The sequence below is a fragment of the Argopecten irradians genome, chromosome 5, assembly GCF_041381155.1.
Source record: "Argopecten irradians isolate NY chromosome 5, Ai_NY, whole genome shotgun sequence".
Taxonomy (NCBI): domain Eukaryota; kingdom Metazoa; phylum Mollusca; class Bivalvia; order Pectinida; family Pectinidae; genus Argopecten; species Argopecten irradians.
In genome coordinates, this window is record NC_091138.1 from 3,328,511 (window position 1) to 3,350,000 (window position 21,490).

Here is a 21,490-nt window from a genome sequence, read left to right on the forward strand (position 1 = left end):
ACACACACACACACACACACACACACACACACACACACACACACACACACACACACACACACACACACACCAACACACACACACCGTCTCACCCTAATTATCACACGCATTCACATCCTCACCCTCACCACCCTCCTACACACACAACACACACACACACACACACACACACACACACACACACACACACCCTACACCACACACACACACACACACACACACACACACACACCACACACCCTCACCATCACATACATAGATATATGGAATTTTAACAATAAAAGAATACATGAAAGAAATAACAGTTGCGTCCGTGAAATATTTTTTCAATATTTGCTTTCTATCAAAAGTAAACTACATTTCAATATCCTAATCTTCAGATTTAAATGACGGGTTGGAAAATTAGCAATATACAAAAAAAAAAACAGCGTTCACCATCCTACGTCATGGTAGTATGCCTTGTTCGACTTAGGAGACTTATGTCGACTGAGGCATGAACAGAAACTGGAATAAGTAACGTTAAAAGCTATGTTGTTTATAAAACAATGCGTAATCTATTATCGGAATGTTTACAACAAAAGGAATGCGTTTTTGTTATTGCAATAAAACAAAGACGAAGTTCGTAGAACCTTATATTTACTTATTGGTAATTACTGCATAACTACATACCAGTAGCTATCTTTTATAGGTTTATTTGACTAAAAGACAAAACATTCCATTGATACGAATTTCATGTAAATAAGGATTGAAACAAATAATCGTATCTATAAAACACAATAAATGGCATACGATCAATACATCGCAAATGTTATGATGTCACAAAAAGACTACATTTATGTTCTAATAATGCATAGCATTAATACGTAAAGATTTAATGAAGAAAAAATATTGTTGTGACGGATTAAGAGTCTAATATGTAGTATTTCATTGTATATTAATTTGTTATTCAGCTGGAATTTCAAGGTTTATTTTTGCGACAGATTTACATTTCCGCACAAAATTATGATCGATAACATGTAGGCCTATGTCTTCCATTCATTCACACAAACTTACAATCAGTCATACAAGATCATTGATAAGGCACACACAGTGTTTCTTTATATATTTGTTTTTTGTGTATACACCTTATGACATTATGTTTTAACACAGTACTGAATTACATAACATCGTCGCACAGATATAGGACTTTAGTGTTCATTTCATCTGTCATTTCAGGAAACGTAAAGAATTTATTTTAATTTTTCGAGCTTTGGCGAGTAATTATAGAGAAGAGTTTCATAAGTTATTATATGAAATGAACAAACAATTTGAAACACTTTTGATCACATCACTACAACAATCTTCATTTTGAAAAAAAAAGAAATCAAGGGAAAAACTGCTGCAAAAATCCAGCAAGGGCAGCCATTATGTCCCAGAACCTGACGTCACTACACTGTTTCTGCCATTTTGACGTTACAATAATTTTCTGCTCGGTACGACCATATATATTATATCATGATTAAAAAGGTATACATGCAAAGTCTTAACTCTTAACTTGTTTATTTCTAAACATATTAAACATCGAACTGACTTATTTAGAAATTGGACTGTGGTGTTAAATCAAGAAAACATTTCAACTCGACTGATTTATGCAGTAAGTATAATCATACAGTTTTACCTTAAGGCATAAACAGATAAAATATACAATTTGACATTATGTTGTAACAGAAACTAATAAATGTTCATACATTGCATTATATCTTAAAAAACGCTAGTTTATATAATACAGTCTGTCTCCCGACAATACAAAGATTAGTACAGACACCTAAGCGGACATTTGGAGGGACATTTGATGTTCATAATGTTTCAACATTGCGCGAAAACATATCTATAAAGAAATCCATGCATTTTCCTCTTGGATATATGATGGTTATACAATAAGACACTATTTCTTAGTAAAAGCATTAAAGTATTTCAACGATACGTAAAATTAGCACTTCAGTCCAGATCATTCGTTTAACATTGACTTGACTTGTGGAACAAACAATCTCAACGGAAACATGCTTAAACAGTTATAACAAACATTCATACTAGTATACGTATTATGCTCAATTTGTTCAGATAAATTACTGCCATCAAAGAGTATACTCAGTAACTATTGCGTTTTGACATTAAATGTAATATAACATTCAGACATCATTTATGAATAACTTGCATATTGTTATCATATCAGAATTCGGTAAACTAAAATACAATGAAATCACATTAGCATCGGAACAAAATATGACACATGCAAATGTGAATAGACGCCAAAATATGGACTTTAAGGAGAACAGGCTATATGCATTGTGCGAATGAAAAGATACAAAACAAACGATTGGCAATATTAGCCATACGTGTCCGTCCATTTTCTCAATAATTTACAATAAAATAAACAACGAGATATTTGGCATTAACATCTAAAAATGAAGATATTCTATTGGTTTCAGTGACAGGTAAGACAATCACAATCTTCTGTACTTATACATATTTTAACATTGTAAGAAATAAAGTATAACGTTTCACTCTCGTAATTATCGTATTACTTATGTCTAAAACAATGTATTATCCGACATATTTCTGCTCATTGCACAATAGACAGATATTTCGTGAATGCCTTTAAACTAGGCAAGTTGCCAAGTTCTCGGCACATCTTCTGTTAATCAAGATTTTAAAGCGTGCGATGGATATTTTAAAGCCAAAATGAACATAATCAAATATTTTAAAAAGTTGCACTGAATCAGGTTGAGGTCGATTGTTCAATGAAGAAATAGATGAACGATAGAAATTGTTGTATATAAATTAACGCTAAATATAAATTATGAACACAATCACTATCAATAACTAGTTTGGATCTCATGGCATATCATAAACCAGTATTTTTAAAACACTTCGGTCAAAAAGATTATTTAGTTGTCACTAGCAGAACTGTAATGCTAGGAGAACCCAACCCATCCAGGATAGAAAAAATCTTTGTAATCTTTGCTGAATTGTTTCCGTAACCCCGATCCTTCTTTGGCTGGCCATTGATAGAAAGTGACCTGACCACCGGTCAGCCACGCTGACCACCAACTAAATGTACCTACACTACTGATCATGTGGTCACATGACCCTAAAATGGACATGTCTACCACAGGTGAATTCCCCTCCATATACTCGGACTCGATCCCTTGGGGTATATGTTCTTTTGTCCACTTCATATCATTTGAACATATTATGAACAGTGGGTTTTTAAAGCCTTTTGATAGGAAATAGTTGACTGCTTTCTTAAGGTAGCTTTCACTAGCTACCATATAGCCGAACTTATGATTAACTAAATCTCCCCTTCTCACATGAACACCTATCAAAGTCACGTTGGAACGAGATACCACTTTATGTTTCCTCAATACAGAATCAATCACTTTGTTTTTCTTCTCCACAATATCATCCTGAAATGTGAATTGTTTCCTGAGAGAAGTTGAAGCATTGTAGAAATACCTCCACGACTGAAGATAAGCACCGAGTCGGAAGTTGTTGTTTGATGGAAAGGAGGCCATACGTTCGTCATACCCACAATTCAGTCTTTCTCCTTTTCCCACGAAAGTTTTACAAAGGTCTTTTTTATTGTCTTTAAAATTGACATCAAGTTTAAACGTTTTTGCCAGGTATTCAGTTTTCCCAATAATCACGGACATTCCTTTTTTGGCAGCTAATCCATATATGGTTGCGAACATGAACATATGGTTTCCAAGGCCGCCCATGAAATTTGTACACAAGCTATAGTTGGCTGACTTGTTAGGAGTAATATTTGTAGGAGGGTGTTGGGTTGGCATGGCAACACTTCCGTCTACAGATGTAGAATTTTTTGACGTCGCTGAATCACGTGTTGTGGTTGTTGCAGGTTTGAAAGTGTTTTGTGTCGTCTTACCTTTTGGCTGAAGTTTCGTTGTAACAATATTCGATGTTGTATTTCCAGTAGATTTTGATGTGTTGTTTCCTGTAGGTTTTGTTGTGATGTTTCCTGTAGGTTTTGTTGTGATGTTTCCTGTAGATTTTGTTGTGGTGCTTCCTGCAGATTTTCCTGTGATATTTGCGATGTTATATGTGAGATTCTGAGCAGATATATTACTTGACGTTGATGTAGTTCCCGTTTTAGAAATATCTAATGTATAACTCCGCATACTAGGTAGAACTTCTATCACCCTGGGAGCTATTTCAAACGTACTTAAGGTCCTTATCATTGTGAGGTTTTGTTTTACTAAGTACCTAAGCATCGATGTTTGCAGACGACCCGGACCGAAATTCATTCCAACGAACAACACCACACTACACACTAGTAGGCAGTAGCCAAAATCTGAAAAGACAAAAAAAACCCAATGGTAATGCTAAGAATCACGAAGGAAATATAAAGAAAAAAAGATTTTAAGACATAAAGTTTGATCTATATATCTAACAGTTAAGTATGTATTTCGAGACATCTCCCAATTCTGTGAGAAAAAAAATAGAATAACATTCCATCTCCTTGAATGCAGGTGACAGGGGTTTCTCTTAAACCTAACAGGGATATCTGCAATTTTACCGGTGTGAGATTTTCCTATCTCACCTTAGGGTAAAGACAACCTACAACAAATCTGTGTACGTGCTCACATAGATAGCGTAGGAGAAAAAGAAGCATTCACCCATTTTTGGGTGAGACAGGAGATCTCAACTCTCGGGATAAGATGCTTAAGCTGTCGAACACTTTGTGTTGTGTTTGACAACTTAAGAATCTTACTCATCGGGTTGACATATCCCTGTCTCAACCCAAAGAGGATGAAAGATTGTATTAATCTGAACCCGATCGTAAGATTTCGTTATACACTCAGCAAGTCGACCAGCCAAACTATTACATTCGGGTTAGGATACCCCCTCCTAACTTGACATATGTCCTACCCATGCACTAACCGGAAGTGTAACCGGAAGTGCGGGTATCACAAGCTTAAGCACAGGGACCTGGCACGATTTTTTAAAACTAACAGTATACATACAATTGTATATATATATTATAGTATCAAGGGTATGAACTCGGCGGTCGAGAAAAACGGACCTATTTTTTTAAAACCGTGATTATTTTAATACATGGGCTCTTTACAGCATTGACGGATATCTTACCTTAAAGAGAAATAATTTATCTTTCCATTGAGTGCTTGATGAACAAAAATTGGCCAAGTATTGACGAAGATATGGCTTGATGAATCGGGAAATTTACGAAAAATATGCTAGGTAGACATTTCCCTGTCCGGTCGAAATGTCGTCTCGGCTCTAATGGGTACCTCAAAAACCAAGCCAAAACCACAAAATCTACGCTTGTGGTGGTAAACAGTACCAATAACTGTGTTCATCCACAATCCCCTTTGGAGGTGTCATGACCCGTAATTTGTAGAAACTCCATTTAAACATCGTGTAGCTCACTTACTTTAACCGTCACCGCCATGTTCATTTGTTCTTCGGAACGCTTCTCGAGTTTACACACAAGCACAACACTACATAATTTGCATAATGTAGTCACAATATGTAAAGTCGAGAAGCGTTCCGAGAGAAAAATGAACATGGCGGTGACGGTTAAAGTAAGTGAGCTACACGAAGTTTAAATGGAGTTTCTAGAAAGTATGGGTTATGACACCTCCAAAGGAGATTGTGGATGAACACAGTTATGGGTACTGTTTACCACCACAAGCTTAGATTTTGCGATTTTGGCTTGGTTTTTGAGGTACCCATTAGAGCCGAGACAACATTTCGACCGGACAGGGAAATGTCTACCTAGCATATTTTTCGTAAATTTCCCGATTCATCAAGTCATAACTTCGTCAATACTTGGCCAATTTTGTTCATCAAGCACTCAATGGATAGATAAATTATTTCTCTTTAAGGTAAGATATCCGTTAATGTTATATTGAACCCATTTATTAAAATAATCACGGTTTTAAAAAAATAGGTCAGTTTTTCTCGACCGCCGAGTTCATACCCTTGATACTATAATATATATATATGTATACTATTGATTAAAATTTTTCGTGCCAGGTCCCTGTGAGCTTAAGGGAAAATATATCATTTGTCCTGACCATACAGACACTAGCCCAGACTTTGAGGAAGATAAATCCCGAAATACAAACTAACAAATCTACAACAAAGCTTTGCATAATCATACATGTAAGAATTCAGCGATTTCGCGTTTGTCACAGCGGTTTAATTCCGTGTTTAGATTTATATGTGATTCTACTGTACACATATTGGCATTCTTTTGCCGTGAATTATTTTTCGCGATTACTACTTGCCCGCAAAATATGCAAAATTAAATCGTACGCAAAAACCGTTGGTTTACAGAAATTTGTGTATGATGTTCTGTACAACAGAAGTCAAATATGCTTATAAAAAGACCAATCTGTTCAGATCGCTGTTTTATAAAACATGTAGGTTTACATGATACAAATATTGACTTTTTGTAACAATTTCGCGTATTAACCTACAAAAAGTCAATAATTGTTTTGTTATATGAAATGACGCCTCTTTAAAAAACAAATTTCAAGGAAACATAACTACTATAATTTAAACAAAAAATCAAGAAAATCTTCATTCACATATCCTCTGTATGTACTTTTAGTACTACTAGGCTTCTTCACAATATACGCAATCTTCGAACATATGTCTACATTAAACATGTGTATGGTATTTTTTCTAGTCCTACCTGGCAATGTTATCTGCCATGTTTGCTTAAATTATGGAAATGTTTAGTACAGAAAATTGGCCTAAATACACCAGTTTTGATAAAGAAAATATATCAGTCACTTCTTTGATTTTTTAAAAAGACAAGAATTTCACGGAAGTGGATGTGTCACCTGCACAGCATCACAAAAAATAGTTTAAAGGGCCACTACCTTTCCGAAACGGCTTTTAATTTTTAAAATAGGAATGTAAAACGAGATCAATAATTTTGTAGAGTCGCAGAAGTTATTAACTATACGTTTACTAGCACACTTATCATCACCTTCAGAACTGTTTAATTAGAATAAATAAAATGTTAATTTTCATAACGCGGGTCGTTTTATGTTTCCCGCCGTCGTCCTAAATGCCGCGCGGTAGTTGACTATCACTGCGCCAGACGGCAAAACAGCGAAATGAATCTCCACTTTTATCGTACATTAGACAGGAAATCTTGCATATGTTTGGTGTTGTAACCTCATCTTAAGCCATCTATATATATATTCTTTTGTTATTAATGTTTTTAAGAAACCTTTAAATTTTGCTCCGGAAAGGTAGTGGGCCTTTAATACAGTTAAAAATATTGTTAATAATTAGGTGGAAGTTACCAAGTCCCGTAACTCTTGCAAATATTGATGGATTTTGACCAGTATCGAACCCATTAAAGACTTCATTGATATAAATCAATATCCTAATTTTGGTTGAAATCGGACAATAAATACTAAGTCATCAAGCGGAAGCCATAGGTTTATCTTTTGTGATGATTTTAAAGTCCCGTAACTCTTGCAAATATTGACGGATTTTGACCAATATTGAATCCATCTAAGATCTCATTGATGTAAAGCTATATCCCAAATTGGCTGAAATTTGGTTGACATTGAACAATAATATCTAAGTTATCTTGCGGAAACCATGGATTTATCTGTTTTGACAATTTTAAAAGTCCCGTAACTCTTGCAAATATAAACGTACATTGATCATTATCGAACTCACCCGATATCTTATTGACATAAATAATGCATAAAATTTGGTTGAATTTGAACAATAAATATTTAAGTTATCGAACAGAAACCATGGATTTATCTGTTTTGACGATTTAAAGCCCATTTACTCTTGCAAATATTGACGGATTTAGATCATATTCGAAGTCATCTGAAATCACATTGATATAAAGCAATGTACCGAATTTGGTTGAAATCGAACAATAAGTTATCGCATGGAAACCGTTTCCCGGACGCCGACGGCGACTAGTAATACGTAAGTGTCGCCCTTGCGTTGCAGGCGACACAAAAAACTAGAATTTTCTTTTGAAAGGAAGAAGTAGATAATGTACCTGGTAATTCTACCCAGAACAGCGATTTGCTATTTCTAAGTTTTTCTTCATTTTCTCCGGCATTCACAATTTTCATGGAGACCTTTTCGCGCCATTCTCCGATTTTTTCTTCATAGTATATGAAGAAAAAGTATCTGCCAATCAATAAGTTGGATTTGGTATGAAACAAATAAAAATTAATTATTACTTCATGAAGTAAAATAAGTTTTACTAATTTAAACATATTTTATTTGCTTTACTTGGTATTTGACAAAGAGGATTGGGCACAAATTCTTACAATTTATAAAAATACATATTGAAGGCTAGTTGTTGCTTAGTACCGACTTATTCATAAAGATAATTTAGTATGATTATATTGGTTATTCAATGGATTTTTTTTCATATCAAAAAGCAACGTCAAGGACCTCCTCGGACTTTATCATTGCATATCACCATGCTAACCTCCATAAAATGTTAGGAGTATTACCAAACCGTCGTGTGGATTTATACGGAATGCCATTCCTCTACAAACACAACGACATTCTGTGTAGTGTCTTATTTGACATACAGTGTCTCTAAGTTCATCATTAGCCTTTTTTCAACTTACTTTGAATAATTAGTTTGAAGAGTAACAGTAAAACGATAGAAAGCTAAAGTTTTATAGGTAATAAATGTTGTAAAACAGTTAAACGACAGAAAGCTAAAGTTGTAGGTAATGAATGTTGTAAAACAGTAAAACGGTAGAAAGCCAAAGTTGTAGATAATGAATGTAGTAAAACAGTAAAACGGTAGAAAGCTAAAGTTGTAGGTAATGAATGTTGTTTAAGTATTAACTTGAATAGTTCTTTTATGTTATGGAGACATAACACAAAAATCTGAGTGTACTTTAAATGAACCGCGAAGCGGCTTATGATGCGAGTACACTCAGATGTTTGTATTATGTCTCCATAACATAAAAAAATCTATTCAAATTAATCCTTATTATTCAATTTACTAAAGGTAATCTCTTCAATACTCAAAAGTCATTTTGAGACTCTTTTGTCTATGAAATCATTACGCCGTCATCTCAGCCAATCAGAAGCAACGTCACAAACGGAGACGCCATTTTTTCCTTTATAGGCTGATAAAGTAAATGTTTAAGCCAATGAAAATGCTCGTAACAAGCAAAATTGAATAATAAAACAATAAAATTGTAGAAAGCTAAAGTTGTAGTAAATGAATGTTGTAAAACAGTAAAACTGTAGAAAGTAGAAGGCTTGAATTGTAGTAAATGAATGTTGTAAAACAGTAAAACGGTAGAAAGCTAGAATTGTAGTAAATGAATGTTGTAAAACAGTAAAACGGTGGAAAGCTAAAGAACAAAGAACTTCAACAGCTCGCATCTGCAGTAATGTCCGCAACTTAGAGAAAACATAGTATACAGTAATATTAATGTAGCAGTTAACAAAACGTATAGCGAAGCAGTACATTGTAAGTGAAGTAACATAGTACGCAGTATACTGTATAAATACAACTAGCAGTAAATGTATACTACATATAATTATACAGTAAAACCCCTATAACTCGAACAGCAGGGGACCAGGTCAATAGTTCGAGGAATACGGGGTATTCGACTCATCCGAGGTTGGTCACGATCGACAGTTAAAATGTCCGGTTTCAAACTATGACAAACAATGCATGGCAATGACATTTTAATTACCCTATCTTTCAACATTTTGGATTTCTTTATTTAAGTGTTTTATTGATAGCAATATCAAGTTGAAAAAAATGTATAACATAAATTTAGCGTTTGAAAAAGCTAACGAGAAAATAAAGCCCTAAATCAAATGTCATTCACATCAGAGTATGCGATTGTCATCTAGGTTAATGTACAATATCCATATTGGTCAACAAGGAGTACATTTTCTATTATTTAATCATCGCAAATCATTTCAAACATTTACAAAAAACATACTCACAGTAAAGTTATTAACCAGCATATTTACGGACATAAGAAATGATATCTATAGATGTCTATTAAGTAAAAGCGTAACGTTGGGTTATATGTGTTTACGAGTAAAGTTACAAAATACAATTTACGGGAAAAGATATGGAACGCACTGATAATATATACTTTTGCATAAATCGTTTGATATCGTTTACATCTTTTGGCACATTGTGTTAGCCTGTCGAATGAAACCAACAAAGAAATATTTTTGAAAATAAACTTTTATAATAAGGCGGACGTCAGCAATATCTTCCACCTCTTTTGTCATTTCACAATGCGTACTTTCTATTAACACTGATCAACAACTTCCGTATTTTCGTATTTACATCGAAGATTATTACGAAAGAAACATCAATAAGTTAATGCCTTTTCTGAAATATTTAAATAAAGTTAGCTTCAAACAACGACTTGCAATCTTGAAGGTTTTCGAGGAATCCGGGTTCGAGTTAGAGGGGTTTTACTGTAGTAGCAAATGGTCAATCTAAATGACCTATACATGTAGATACATTGTCCTCAGATACGACGGCGAGATTGTCAGCCATTTTTACCGAGAATGTCACGATTTCACGCCTTAATACACGTTACAGTAATAATCTGTAGTGATTAATTAAAAACATGATTTTTATCTAAAGTTGAACACCGCACTATGAGTCGGTACTTGTATTTGGACCTTCCGCATAGTGTATGCGCACTAGTACACATACCCATGGGGTTTCACAGTGCACGCATAGTGTACATACCCATGGGGTTGCACGTCTTTAGAAGAGATGCCAGATCTTAACACAAAACGCCACCAACGAAGAAATGTAAGAAAGTTTGGGATCTAGTATAATCTCATAGGCGCATTCAGGGAGAAGAAACAGTGCATGCATTTGGCATTGTGCGTTTCAACATTCTTACATTATCGTTTCCGTAAGCGCCAACTAACAAACCATAGAGAACCCTTGGCGATGACCAACTGGCAATCAGAGCATTAGTATGCAGAACCTTATTGTTGAAGGTATTTTAGGTCAAGAGAGGTTTTTTGGCGTCTGGAGAATATGAATTAGGCCAAGTTTCATAATCGTGAGCCAGAAAATAAAGCTCAAGAGGTGTCATTTGTGTAGGGTTTTGGTCCTCAAACCCAAAGCAGTTCAAGACGCAACTATCTTCTGGCAAGATGGTGGCCATGGTATTTTGAGATACAAACGGTGTTAACTACGGGGCGCCGATTGGGACTTTATCTTTTTGAAATCAAAATCAATTTTGTGTACACAAAATCGAATTCTGTCATAACGAAATCATTTTCGTCTTACAAAATTATCTTCCAGCACACAAAATTCACTTTTGTCTACACAAAATTCATTTCTGTCATGACAAAATTCATTTTTGTGGATGAAATTGAGTTTTGTTAGACAAAAGTGAAAATTGAACACAAAATTCAATTTTGTGTCATAAAAGTCAAATTTGTCACCGAATCCAAATATTGATATATATGCAAATGAACTGTCTCATCACGATTTTGTAACGTGGCCTCTCATTGGATATAGTGACCGTTGACATGACGTGCGTACACGGTCTTAAACCAATGTGTCAATACATAATGGATAGGCTGCAAGCACCTGTATTTGTATCATCTGTTTCATTCTTGTGTATGTTTAAAATACTTCTTGTGAAAGACGCATGCTCTGGAATATAATTTATTTGACCTAGTAGAAGGGGAGGGAGGTTACTATATCAAGTACAGACCGATTAGGTACATACAGAAATGCATACTCTATGCTAAATAGTCTTTCAAGGGAAATGCACGTGAATTGTCATAAGTGTAATGATTACGTACATATTCAACAAATATTCGTTCACTATCACAACTTCCAAGTCTGGTTACCCTTCGCCTAAGAATGAGCGAACTGTAAGCGTTTCTACCAATCGGTTAGCAGCTTACAAGTAAAAGTCAAACATGGACTAATTTGCATACTAAACTGATGAAATTGAATTCTGTCGAGACGAAAATGAATTCTGTCCGCAAAAATGAAATTTGTCATAACAAAAATTATTTTTGTCCACTGAAAGATACTTTTGAGAAACAAAATTCATATTGTCATTACGGAAATTAAGTGATTAAAAAAAACACAGTTTTTAGTACGACGAAAGTGATTTGTTACGAAATAATTCAAAATTGAATTTCGTCATGGCTTAAAAAGGTGCAATGAGAGCTGTAGGGCAAAACTGATATGTACATCCAGCCTTTTCGCATGACCTAGCTCCTACCGAATTCTTTCTATTTATAGAAGTTGGTCAGGGAAATAACCCTATTTTTCGGTCCTATGTTGAACACCTTTGGCCTAAATACATCACATTAGAGTTGACCGATCGCTAGGTAGTGTGTAGTCACGCCTAATGTCCGAAAAAGCACGTGATTCTATTCAGTGACGGCTGACACTTCGTACCACATACAAAGCAAAATGCAAAGTCACGTGCGGTACTCTCGTGGTTTGGTCGACCAACACATTCCATCTAAAACATGGACCTTAACCGGAAATAAGTCAGGCTGGTTACTAAGTAACTTGTCCGGTATCACTCGACTGGTTGCTAATTAACTTGTCCGGTATCACTCGACTGTGTGACACTATTGATAGAAGGTAGTTAGTGTGACACAATCGCCGGTGGATAAAGTTTAGGGACATCTGTCCGAAGTCTCCCACCTATTCATGTCTGACAATATCAACATTTCGGACAGCCTTACATCTGGACAGAAGGACACAACACGTGCTTATACAGTCTAATTCATAACATCCATTTGATTTGTTTCTGTTGAAGTGCATGTATGTGTTTATCGTTTCATATATATCATATGTATGGAGATTTTGAAAACATGAAAACACTGAATTGTCTGAACAAGTTATCGTGTGGTAAAATATTATGTTCAAAGTTTTTTAGTAAGCGAGAAGTTATGCTGAATTCGGCAATTTGAGATACCGAAATGACCTCCCTGCAGATAAAGCGTAAGAATTATACCTGCTGCCCCTATTGCATGATCGTAAAAGGCGACTAAATTTAGGATCTTATCTTTTCTTTCTCCCTAAATTACTTTGTTCATCCTAGAGTCTCCTTTGACACCGCCTCACTTTTGGCCTTAAGTTGAGCGCTCGCCCCTGTGAGGAAGGCTCTGGGTTCTGTCACCTTGCCGAGACACACCAAAGTCTATAAAAGTGGTAGTTTCTGCTCCTGCTTAGCGCTCAGCATAACGGGAGTGGGCCGACTGGTTTGTCCGTTGTCAGTATAATGTGACTGGGTAGGTGTGTTGCTTGGTATCTTCTGTGGCATGCTTCAGTGATATAGCACTATAAAAAGGGCAACAGTTCCACTATACAGGAAGACACAACACGATTAAACCACAACCACAGTCTTCCAAAACACGCACCTCGCCCAACATACACGCAACACACCGCATACATGGGAGGCCGTCTTTACATGACCATAGCTGTTAATAGGACGTTAATTAATCAAACAAAAAAATGGCATTGGCCAAGTAAGCATGTCCCGTTTTCTGGCGACTGTGACATCATTCTGCTTTTGATGTCACAATCGTAGAATGGTGGAATTAAAAATCATACACAGCTCACGCCGTTTTAGGTTAATCTTATAAAAACCTCATTTTATCAAGTAACAGGTATACATAAATATAAAAATATAAATAATTATGAAAACTTCTCTTATGAATTGGAGTGAAAATGATTCGTATAAAATTTTCGTGTACTTGACGTCACGATACTAATAATAGGCTATACGTCACAAGTGTTGACATTTAGAGGGTGAAGACTTATAGGCTTGCCTATTGTCTGATTCCTTTGTTATTAATAAAATGTGTTGAAATGTAAATTTAGAGGGTGAAATCCTCTCCACTACAAAATGGACTAGATCTACTTACTTCGTTTATACTCCATATGGTTGTGTTTCTCTTTCTCCTTTATTGAGTTCGGCAACCTGCAACAAGAAACACAACTTATTTATATAATCCAGCGGAGAGAATTGATCTATGTTACATCATTCCTGGCAAGAGCTTCTACTAGGATTCAAACCCGGGTTTTCGGTGTAAGGCTCTAAATCAGTTCTCGCCGAGTACCAATTTTCGCCATCGCATCTGTATCTGTGCGAATTCCATGCAAATTAAGTCAATAAAGCTTTCTTCTCATAGAAGACACTACCATGCTGATTTCCACACAAAAAAATCACAAAATTCATCTGTGATCATACATGTACATATGCAATGGCGAGAATTGGTACCCGGCGAGAACTGGTCGCTTGCCAGTACTGACTGAGGCAAAGAAGTGGGTACTCAGGTGACTGAGACATCATTTTCACTTTCGTTTACTCAAGCACTAGCTGTTAGCTGCCGTTAGAATTGTGTAGAATACGTTTGATTGCCCAACACTGCACGGCATATATAATTGTTAAACACTTACATTCTAATATTATTTGACATTCACAAATGTTTATCATCACAAAATCTCGATTTGTGAAGTGCCAAAAAGATCTACCTAGAAGCCAAAATAGCACCGTCGGCCGTGACGTCATAGGAACTCTTCAATACTTTCAAAACTAATTCCCGCCTTTTTTCTTAAGAAAATATGTGGCATCCGCATCAAATCAGTTCAACTAATCAACATATTATGCTAGAATCAGTATTGTTTTTATTTTTTAATGTACGTTATTATGTACTTTAAAAGTTTCAATGAGTTAAAATAAAGTTTCAATGAGTTAAAATAAAGTTTTAATGAGTTTAAATAATAAAAAATAAATAAATTGTTCAAAAAAAGCAACAGAATAGATCTAACATTAGAAAGCAAAAGGTGTATATGAAAGAAGGAAAAAAACTCAAATCACATCAACTTAAAAAAAGTGCTGTTCGATATCCGTCTGAAATGTCCCATCTAGAGATCTATGGATTTAAAACATCTATAAACGTGAGTATCATTACAACCACATCATTTTCAGAGCTTATAAACCTGTGACCATCGCTCCCTCCCTACACGTAATGTATTACATGTTTTATGCATGTAATTAACAAATCATAGATATCGAAATAAAATATAGACATGAGTAATTCATTGTAACAGTTTATCGATTAAATGGCGGCATTACTGAGATGAATCGTTTCAATTGAGTTTTTTTATAAACAACATAACCAAAAAAACTTCATTTGGGAGAGTATATAAACCAAAATAATAATTAATACATATTACCATACTTAAGCTTGATTATACACGAGAAACAAATCGAGTGTCAGAAGTAATCAAAACAGAAGTTTGAAGTAGAGTTCAGTCCGATTGTAAGTTAATAACGGTCACCTAAATTATATGTCTGTGAATGATTTCCACGTCAGTCATATTTGATCTTAACAGCTGGTCAATGTCGTCATGTCTTAGTCGATCGATGGCATGAACTGTTGGTTTAAAATTCCGAATACCTTGAAGTACAGGTTCATTGAAATAAAAGGAATAAAGCAAACAAAACAAGGTAAGTCACAACGGTCCTTCCCACAAATATTACCATTGAATACAAACAGGCCAGACAAAAGCTCACAATATTACAGTCGTAAAGGGTGGTCATATTGTAATGTAAACACATAAATTCCATATGTTACTTGGTGTATTCATAAATATATTTATGTACAAAATATTTCCATACAAAATAGAGCATTGTTGATCACTGATGACCTCGCTTGGGGTCTCCTCTCCGGGGCTATATGTTTATTAGGTGGGAATCCTAACCGGCCATTTCAATAAAAACAATGTTAACAAATTGAAATTCTATCCCAAAACTGACGATTTGTCAATCTGCTTGGTGTGTTCTTGAATGTTTAATTGTTGCTTGTGAAGATTTACCGCCGAATTGAAGCAATGTACAATTTATCATGGCCTAATTGTCAAACAATCAAGACCTTCAAATACCTTGGTGTTCATTTCACCAACAATTACTTCACTTAGTTCAATTTTAAAGTTATATGTGCCGTATTTTTCATACTCACGAATCAAGATAAGCTTTTAATATGTTGTTCATCACCAAAAATTACCAACTTTTTGAAAATTACAGTACTTTCAATGCATAGGTTTTAATTTTACATGTACAAATAAGAGCTGAAAATGATTTTTGGCAGTACTGCCAAAAATCATTTATTTACATCAATAGTGAAGTGAAATGAGTACATACGGTCAGACCATGAAGCCAAATTGTTGTCTACAATTACATTACACATTTTTACAATGTTATTAGTAATTGCTAAGTGATTTCTGCAGGTATGTTGCCATGTAAACATATTTAAGGAATAAAAACACTAATTTTACAGTACAAAATTTCTGTGTTATAACTAACGTTTATAAGTCATCTGAAGCCATTTGAATGATTTTTACAGCTTTATTCATCAAACCTTATGGTTTTTAATAGATTAACAATGAAAAAATAGAATGTCAAAATGTTCGCCCAATTATGGCACATATAACTTTAAGAAACAACAAGAGCTGTTGGAGAACAGCAAAGTTCGCCTATTCAGAAGAAGTTGATGTTCAAGTATTTACTATTTAAACATGGAAATATGACAAATTAACAGACTCAACAAAAAACCTAATGGGCCCCAAATTGGCTGTATTATCACGTTCAGCATCCATACACATTAGGAAAATAAAATCATAAACATTTATGATGACTTAAGCTTAAACAATTGACGAAACAGAAACTTGCTCAAAAACTTAAACGTGAAATGGGACGCCAACGCTGACGCCGACGCCGACGCCGGGGTGACAACATTAGCTCCCCCTGTTCTTCGAATAGGCGAGCTAAAAAGAAAATGGTATAAAAGCGATGTATGGTGTCATTGCTAAATATCAACGTTACAACCTGTCCATTGGTTGTAAATTAGAGGTTTTGAGGTTTGTGGGTACTTGATTATAAACTCTTAGAATGTCTCCACCTTAAATTTTGTAAACACATTCTTAAGTCCAACTTCATGGGAACTTGGAAGATTCCCTTTAGATAACAGTATTAAATTCGCAGGATTGGCTACTGGGTAAGGATGATAGATTCGTCGTAAAACAAACGTATAAACCGTTTCAGATTGCTAATAATCTAAAACTCTCCGAAAAGTATCAATTATAGAATTGACACGCATGATTTGATTTGGGAAAACTATTTAATTGTTCTTCCTTCACGTTTAGCCAAGACCTAATGTAGAACATTTAATGTAAAACCTTCGATTGAATGTGGCAGATACAATAATATACCGAGAGAATGTCGAATTTTTAACGGCATTGATGATCAATTTTATCTAATAGAACGAAAATATGTAGATAATATTATACTCTACACTGGTTCTATTGGTCAAAACGTATCGTAAGATTTCAAAACTTCAGTTTTATATTTCGCCACTTCAGTGTTCATGTAACGTGTGGCATTTTGTTTGTCATGTTATATGTATACATGGCCTAGTGATTTATAATCCTGTACATTGTGGTTTGTGGACATATAATGCGCTTATAAATATTGGCCGACATGACTTGGCAGTGTTAGCGGACACTTTATGATACCCCTAATCATGTAATAAAACATGCCATCTCTACATGTGTGTAATCTCCACGATTACAGTGATGGGGCTATCACTGCTTACTTCGTTGATAACAACTCTAAATATACCTAAAAATTAATATCAATATACCTTAAAATTAATATTATTTCAATATCTCTGCGTCTATATTTATATTATTCTAGCAAATATGTATGTAATTAATAATTATTTTGAAATAGTCCATTTTATGTCAAAATAGAAATTGATGCCTGTTGTATCATGTTGTCTGTGTGATTAAATACTGAAGAATCGCTGTAAGCTTCAGAAATGTCCAGTTGTTATTTGTTCGAGCAAGCCGGTGGGAGTATGCAAATCCCTGTACTAAGTTAGGAATCACACATAATGTGGTAATAACAGATCACTAATATTGATATCTGTGTATTAAATGACTCAAATTAGTCTTGATGGATTCAACATTTTGAAGCTACACGTGGAAATATGTTGAATAATGAAATAACTACACGTAGGATATCAATTTAATCGACTTTAAAACCAGAGCCTTATTCGCGTCCTTCTGAGCGGTACACAGCTGTTCATAGGGGTGTGTCCTTACTTACACATCGATTCTTAAAACAAACTTTCCAATCGACACTTGAGATCGATTGGCCGCCCATGTATGAAAACCAAACAGATATTATCAATATTTGAGGAACAAAGAGCCAAATGATTACTCTGCAGTGTAACACATGGCATTATAGATCTGTGCGAGAGCGGCTATCACGCAGTGGTTGCCCTGGGTTCGATTCCTGGTCGGGACACTCGTCAAGAACGTGCATTTTGTCTCCTATTACTTCAGTTATATGTACATACATATATTTTTATCTTTTCTGATATAGCTTTTGATTTTCAATGATGCTAGAGACATTCTTTATTCGACAAAAAAGGTGTTCGAGTTATCCGGGGGTTTGTTACATAGATTATATAGGGGCACAATTGGGACCACGCGATCAGTTTCACGAATGGGGGTATTCGAGGAATGCGAGTTCGAGTTAAAGGGGTTATACATGTAATTTTGTCTACTCTGATACAACCTTTGTTTTTAAATTAGTTAAGATGCTTTTTTTCTCTAAAACGAAACAGTCTCTCATTGACAGTTAAAAATCCAGAAACCAAGTGATTTTAAAATCACATGACTAAAATTATCACATTGTACTGCTAATTGTGTATGAGTAATTAAAATATACTATATATTAAGACCTGTTTGAACTTAGATAGGCTCTAATGCAGATGTGCTGGTTTTTGGAAGCCCTCATGAATAAAATCAGATTCACGATTTAGCACTTAAGGTTCATGTAATGGCTTTAACCAGTGATATTTTGCAAGCCTAAAACGCATTACTGTGCTGCAATTGAACAGAACTAATTTCATTAATTGTTGGTATATACCCTGGCTAACTGTCAGTCTTACTGTAATTTGTGAAGCTGCTTGTAAATTTCAGTAAAATAAGAGAAAAATGTATAGTTCTGGAGAAGACATAGAACTCGTGTGAATTGCATTGATGGAACCAAATAAACATGCTATCGTGTTCAGTAGTGACTATGCCAGGTACTCCAACAGTTTGTTTGGCAAAATCGGACCAGCGAATAGCGCAGGAGCCTATTGCTGTAAATGCAAATGGCTGCTTTAAATGGCGGATCACAAATATAGCATATAAAAAGACATTTTAATTGATACAAGTGCTCTTATATACACTATAAGGTACTCTGAACATGACAAGAAGAATATTTACGAAAAAAAAATAGTTAAAATGTGGACTTTGAGGCTCTTTCCGGAAATTTGCATTTTTCGCCCCAAACAGATTGTTTGAACTATTTTTTTCGTGAAGAGTCTTCTTGTTATGTTCAGAGTACCTTTTGGTGTCTATAAAAACATTTGTATCAATTGAGATGGCTTCTTATATGCGATATTTTCGATCCGCCATTTATAGCAGCCATTTGCATTTACTACACTAGGCTCCTGCGCTATTTGCTGGTCCGATTTTGCCAAACAAACTGTTGGAGTACCTGGCATATTCACAACTGAACACGATGGCATGATTATTTGGTTCCATCAATGCAATTCACACGAGTTCTATGTCTTCTCCAGAACTATACATTTTTCTCATATTTTACTGTATTTTACACGCAGCTCCACAAATTACATATCAACAGTAAGACTGACAGTTAGCCAGGGTATATACCAACAATTAATGAAATTAGTTCTGTTCAATTGCAGCACAGTAATGCGTTTTAGGCTTGCAAAATATCACTGTTTAAAGCCATTACATGAACCTTAAGTAATTTAGGGATATTATCTACAGGATTATTGCAAAACCGGTTATTAAAGATGGTTACGAATTCCTAGGTGTCACGTTTGTTATTGTGTACGTTTAATCGGTGTACCATTATTCCCCCAGCGGACCACATATGTAAATGTATGTGTTTCACGTCCCATTGTCGGGACATGTGTAGTTTAGGTGGTAGAGTAAACGCATGATTTATTTATTTCATTCCAGTGGCCATGAATGGTTTTGTGGTGTAAAAACATGGTGATGTTCCTTTATCTTCCAATTACATATGCATGTACAGTAGTAATTTTGTACTTAAATTAAGTTAATGATCATTCAAATAATACACAAGTATCGCCGATTTATAAACGTGAAAGTACACATGTATCGGATAGTAAATATGAACAAAGAAAAGAATGGCTAGGTCACTCATCCGTGACGTTGTCATACCTGTGTTCGTGTTTCCTCGGAGTACCACGGGTTTTCTATTACGACATGTTAGATTTTTTTATACGGAATATCCATGAATATACGTCCCCTGTTGGTGTATGTCGCTGAATCTCACACAGATTTGATGATACAGCTACAGGTGCGACTCCACCACACCTGTGATTCTGGTGCATGAGAATGTCTGTGTACCTGTTAGTCCGTCTATATACCCGGGGCGTGGACTACAGGTACACAACACAGGACGTCATTCACGATATAGTCGGGCTTTTTGTGGATACAGTATAATCAAGGATTTATAAGTGAGATACGTCCTTGGTATAATGGAGCACCATAATCGTTGTCGCTCAGTTATTAACCTGAATATGGTCTATCCGTTTACCCGACTATACTTTATGAATTATTATAATGTCACGCAACGTCGCTAAAGAAATGGGATGTATATTTCTTATATATACTGTATATACATATATACATATAAGTACACATACATTCCTGATTTAGGTTTTATAAACCATGAACATTCATTTCCAATTCTTTACAAATGTCATCAAGGTGTTATAGATTGGAATAACGCCCACCAAACGTAGATGATGTGTACACGTACCTGTATCTGACACCATGGTCAAGCGGCGTGGTTAATTTGGCGAAAACAACATCAGATTGACCAGCAGCTAAGACGTCTACCACCGTCACGCGTCCTGCTACAGACCTGTTGTAATATATAACTATATATATCAGCCGTCAAAATCAAATCCGGATACTCTCAATTTTTTTTATATTTTTTTTGTATTTATTATTTTTTTGTCAAACAATATATCAATTGTACATTAATCGCATCCTCATGAAATATGAATAGTTATCTTTCATGCACATCTTTCTCTCTGCTCTTCTTTCATTCATCAGTATGAATTGTTTGAGTTTTTTTTATATAGAGGAAGGAGGGAGAGAAAAAATAAAATAGAGAAAAGAAGGGATAATGCCAGGGATGAACTAGAATGAAGAGAGATTATGAAGAATAAGAAATAAATGTAGATATATTCTTATATGAGAAATAATGAATAAATTAAGGAAAACATAAGAAAAAGAAGAAGAAAGAAAGAAAGAAAAAGAAAGAAAGAAGTGGAAAAGGGGGCAAGAAGT

General features: G+C 35.0%; 1 protein-coding gene across 7 annotated transcripts in view; it reads right to left on the minus strand.

Annotated features, from left to right (window-relative positions):
- Window positions 1–330: 330 nt before the first annotated feature.
- LOC138322662 (galactoside alpha-(1,2)-fucosyltransferase 2-like) overlaps window positions 331–21,490 on the minus strand; it is a 35,706-nt gene continuing 14,546 nt past the window's right edge. For 5 of the 7 annotated variants that reach the window (XM_069266671.1, XM_069266672.1, XM_069266670.1 and 2 more), the window contains exons 3-6: window positions 20,955–21,059; window positions 13,945–14,000; window positions 8,069–8,202; window positions 331–4,351 (exon numbers count right to left, since the gene is read on the minus strand). In XM_069266671.1, the coding sequence (XP_069122772.1) occupies window positions 2,955–4,351; window positions 8,069–8,144 (1,473 nt within the window). In that variant the 5' untranslated portion in view covers window positions 8,145–8,202; window positions 13,945–14,000; window positions 20,955–21,059 and the 3' untranslated portion in view covers window positions 331–2,954. Of the gene's footprint in view, window positions 4,352–8,068; window positions 8,203–13,944; window positions 14,001–20,350; window positions 20,591–20,954; window positions 21,060–21,490 lie in introns of those variants that run through there. The other 2 variants (XM_069266674.1, XM_069266675.1) reach the window with 2 other exon arrangements.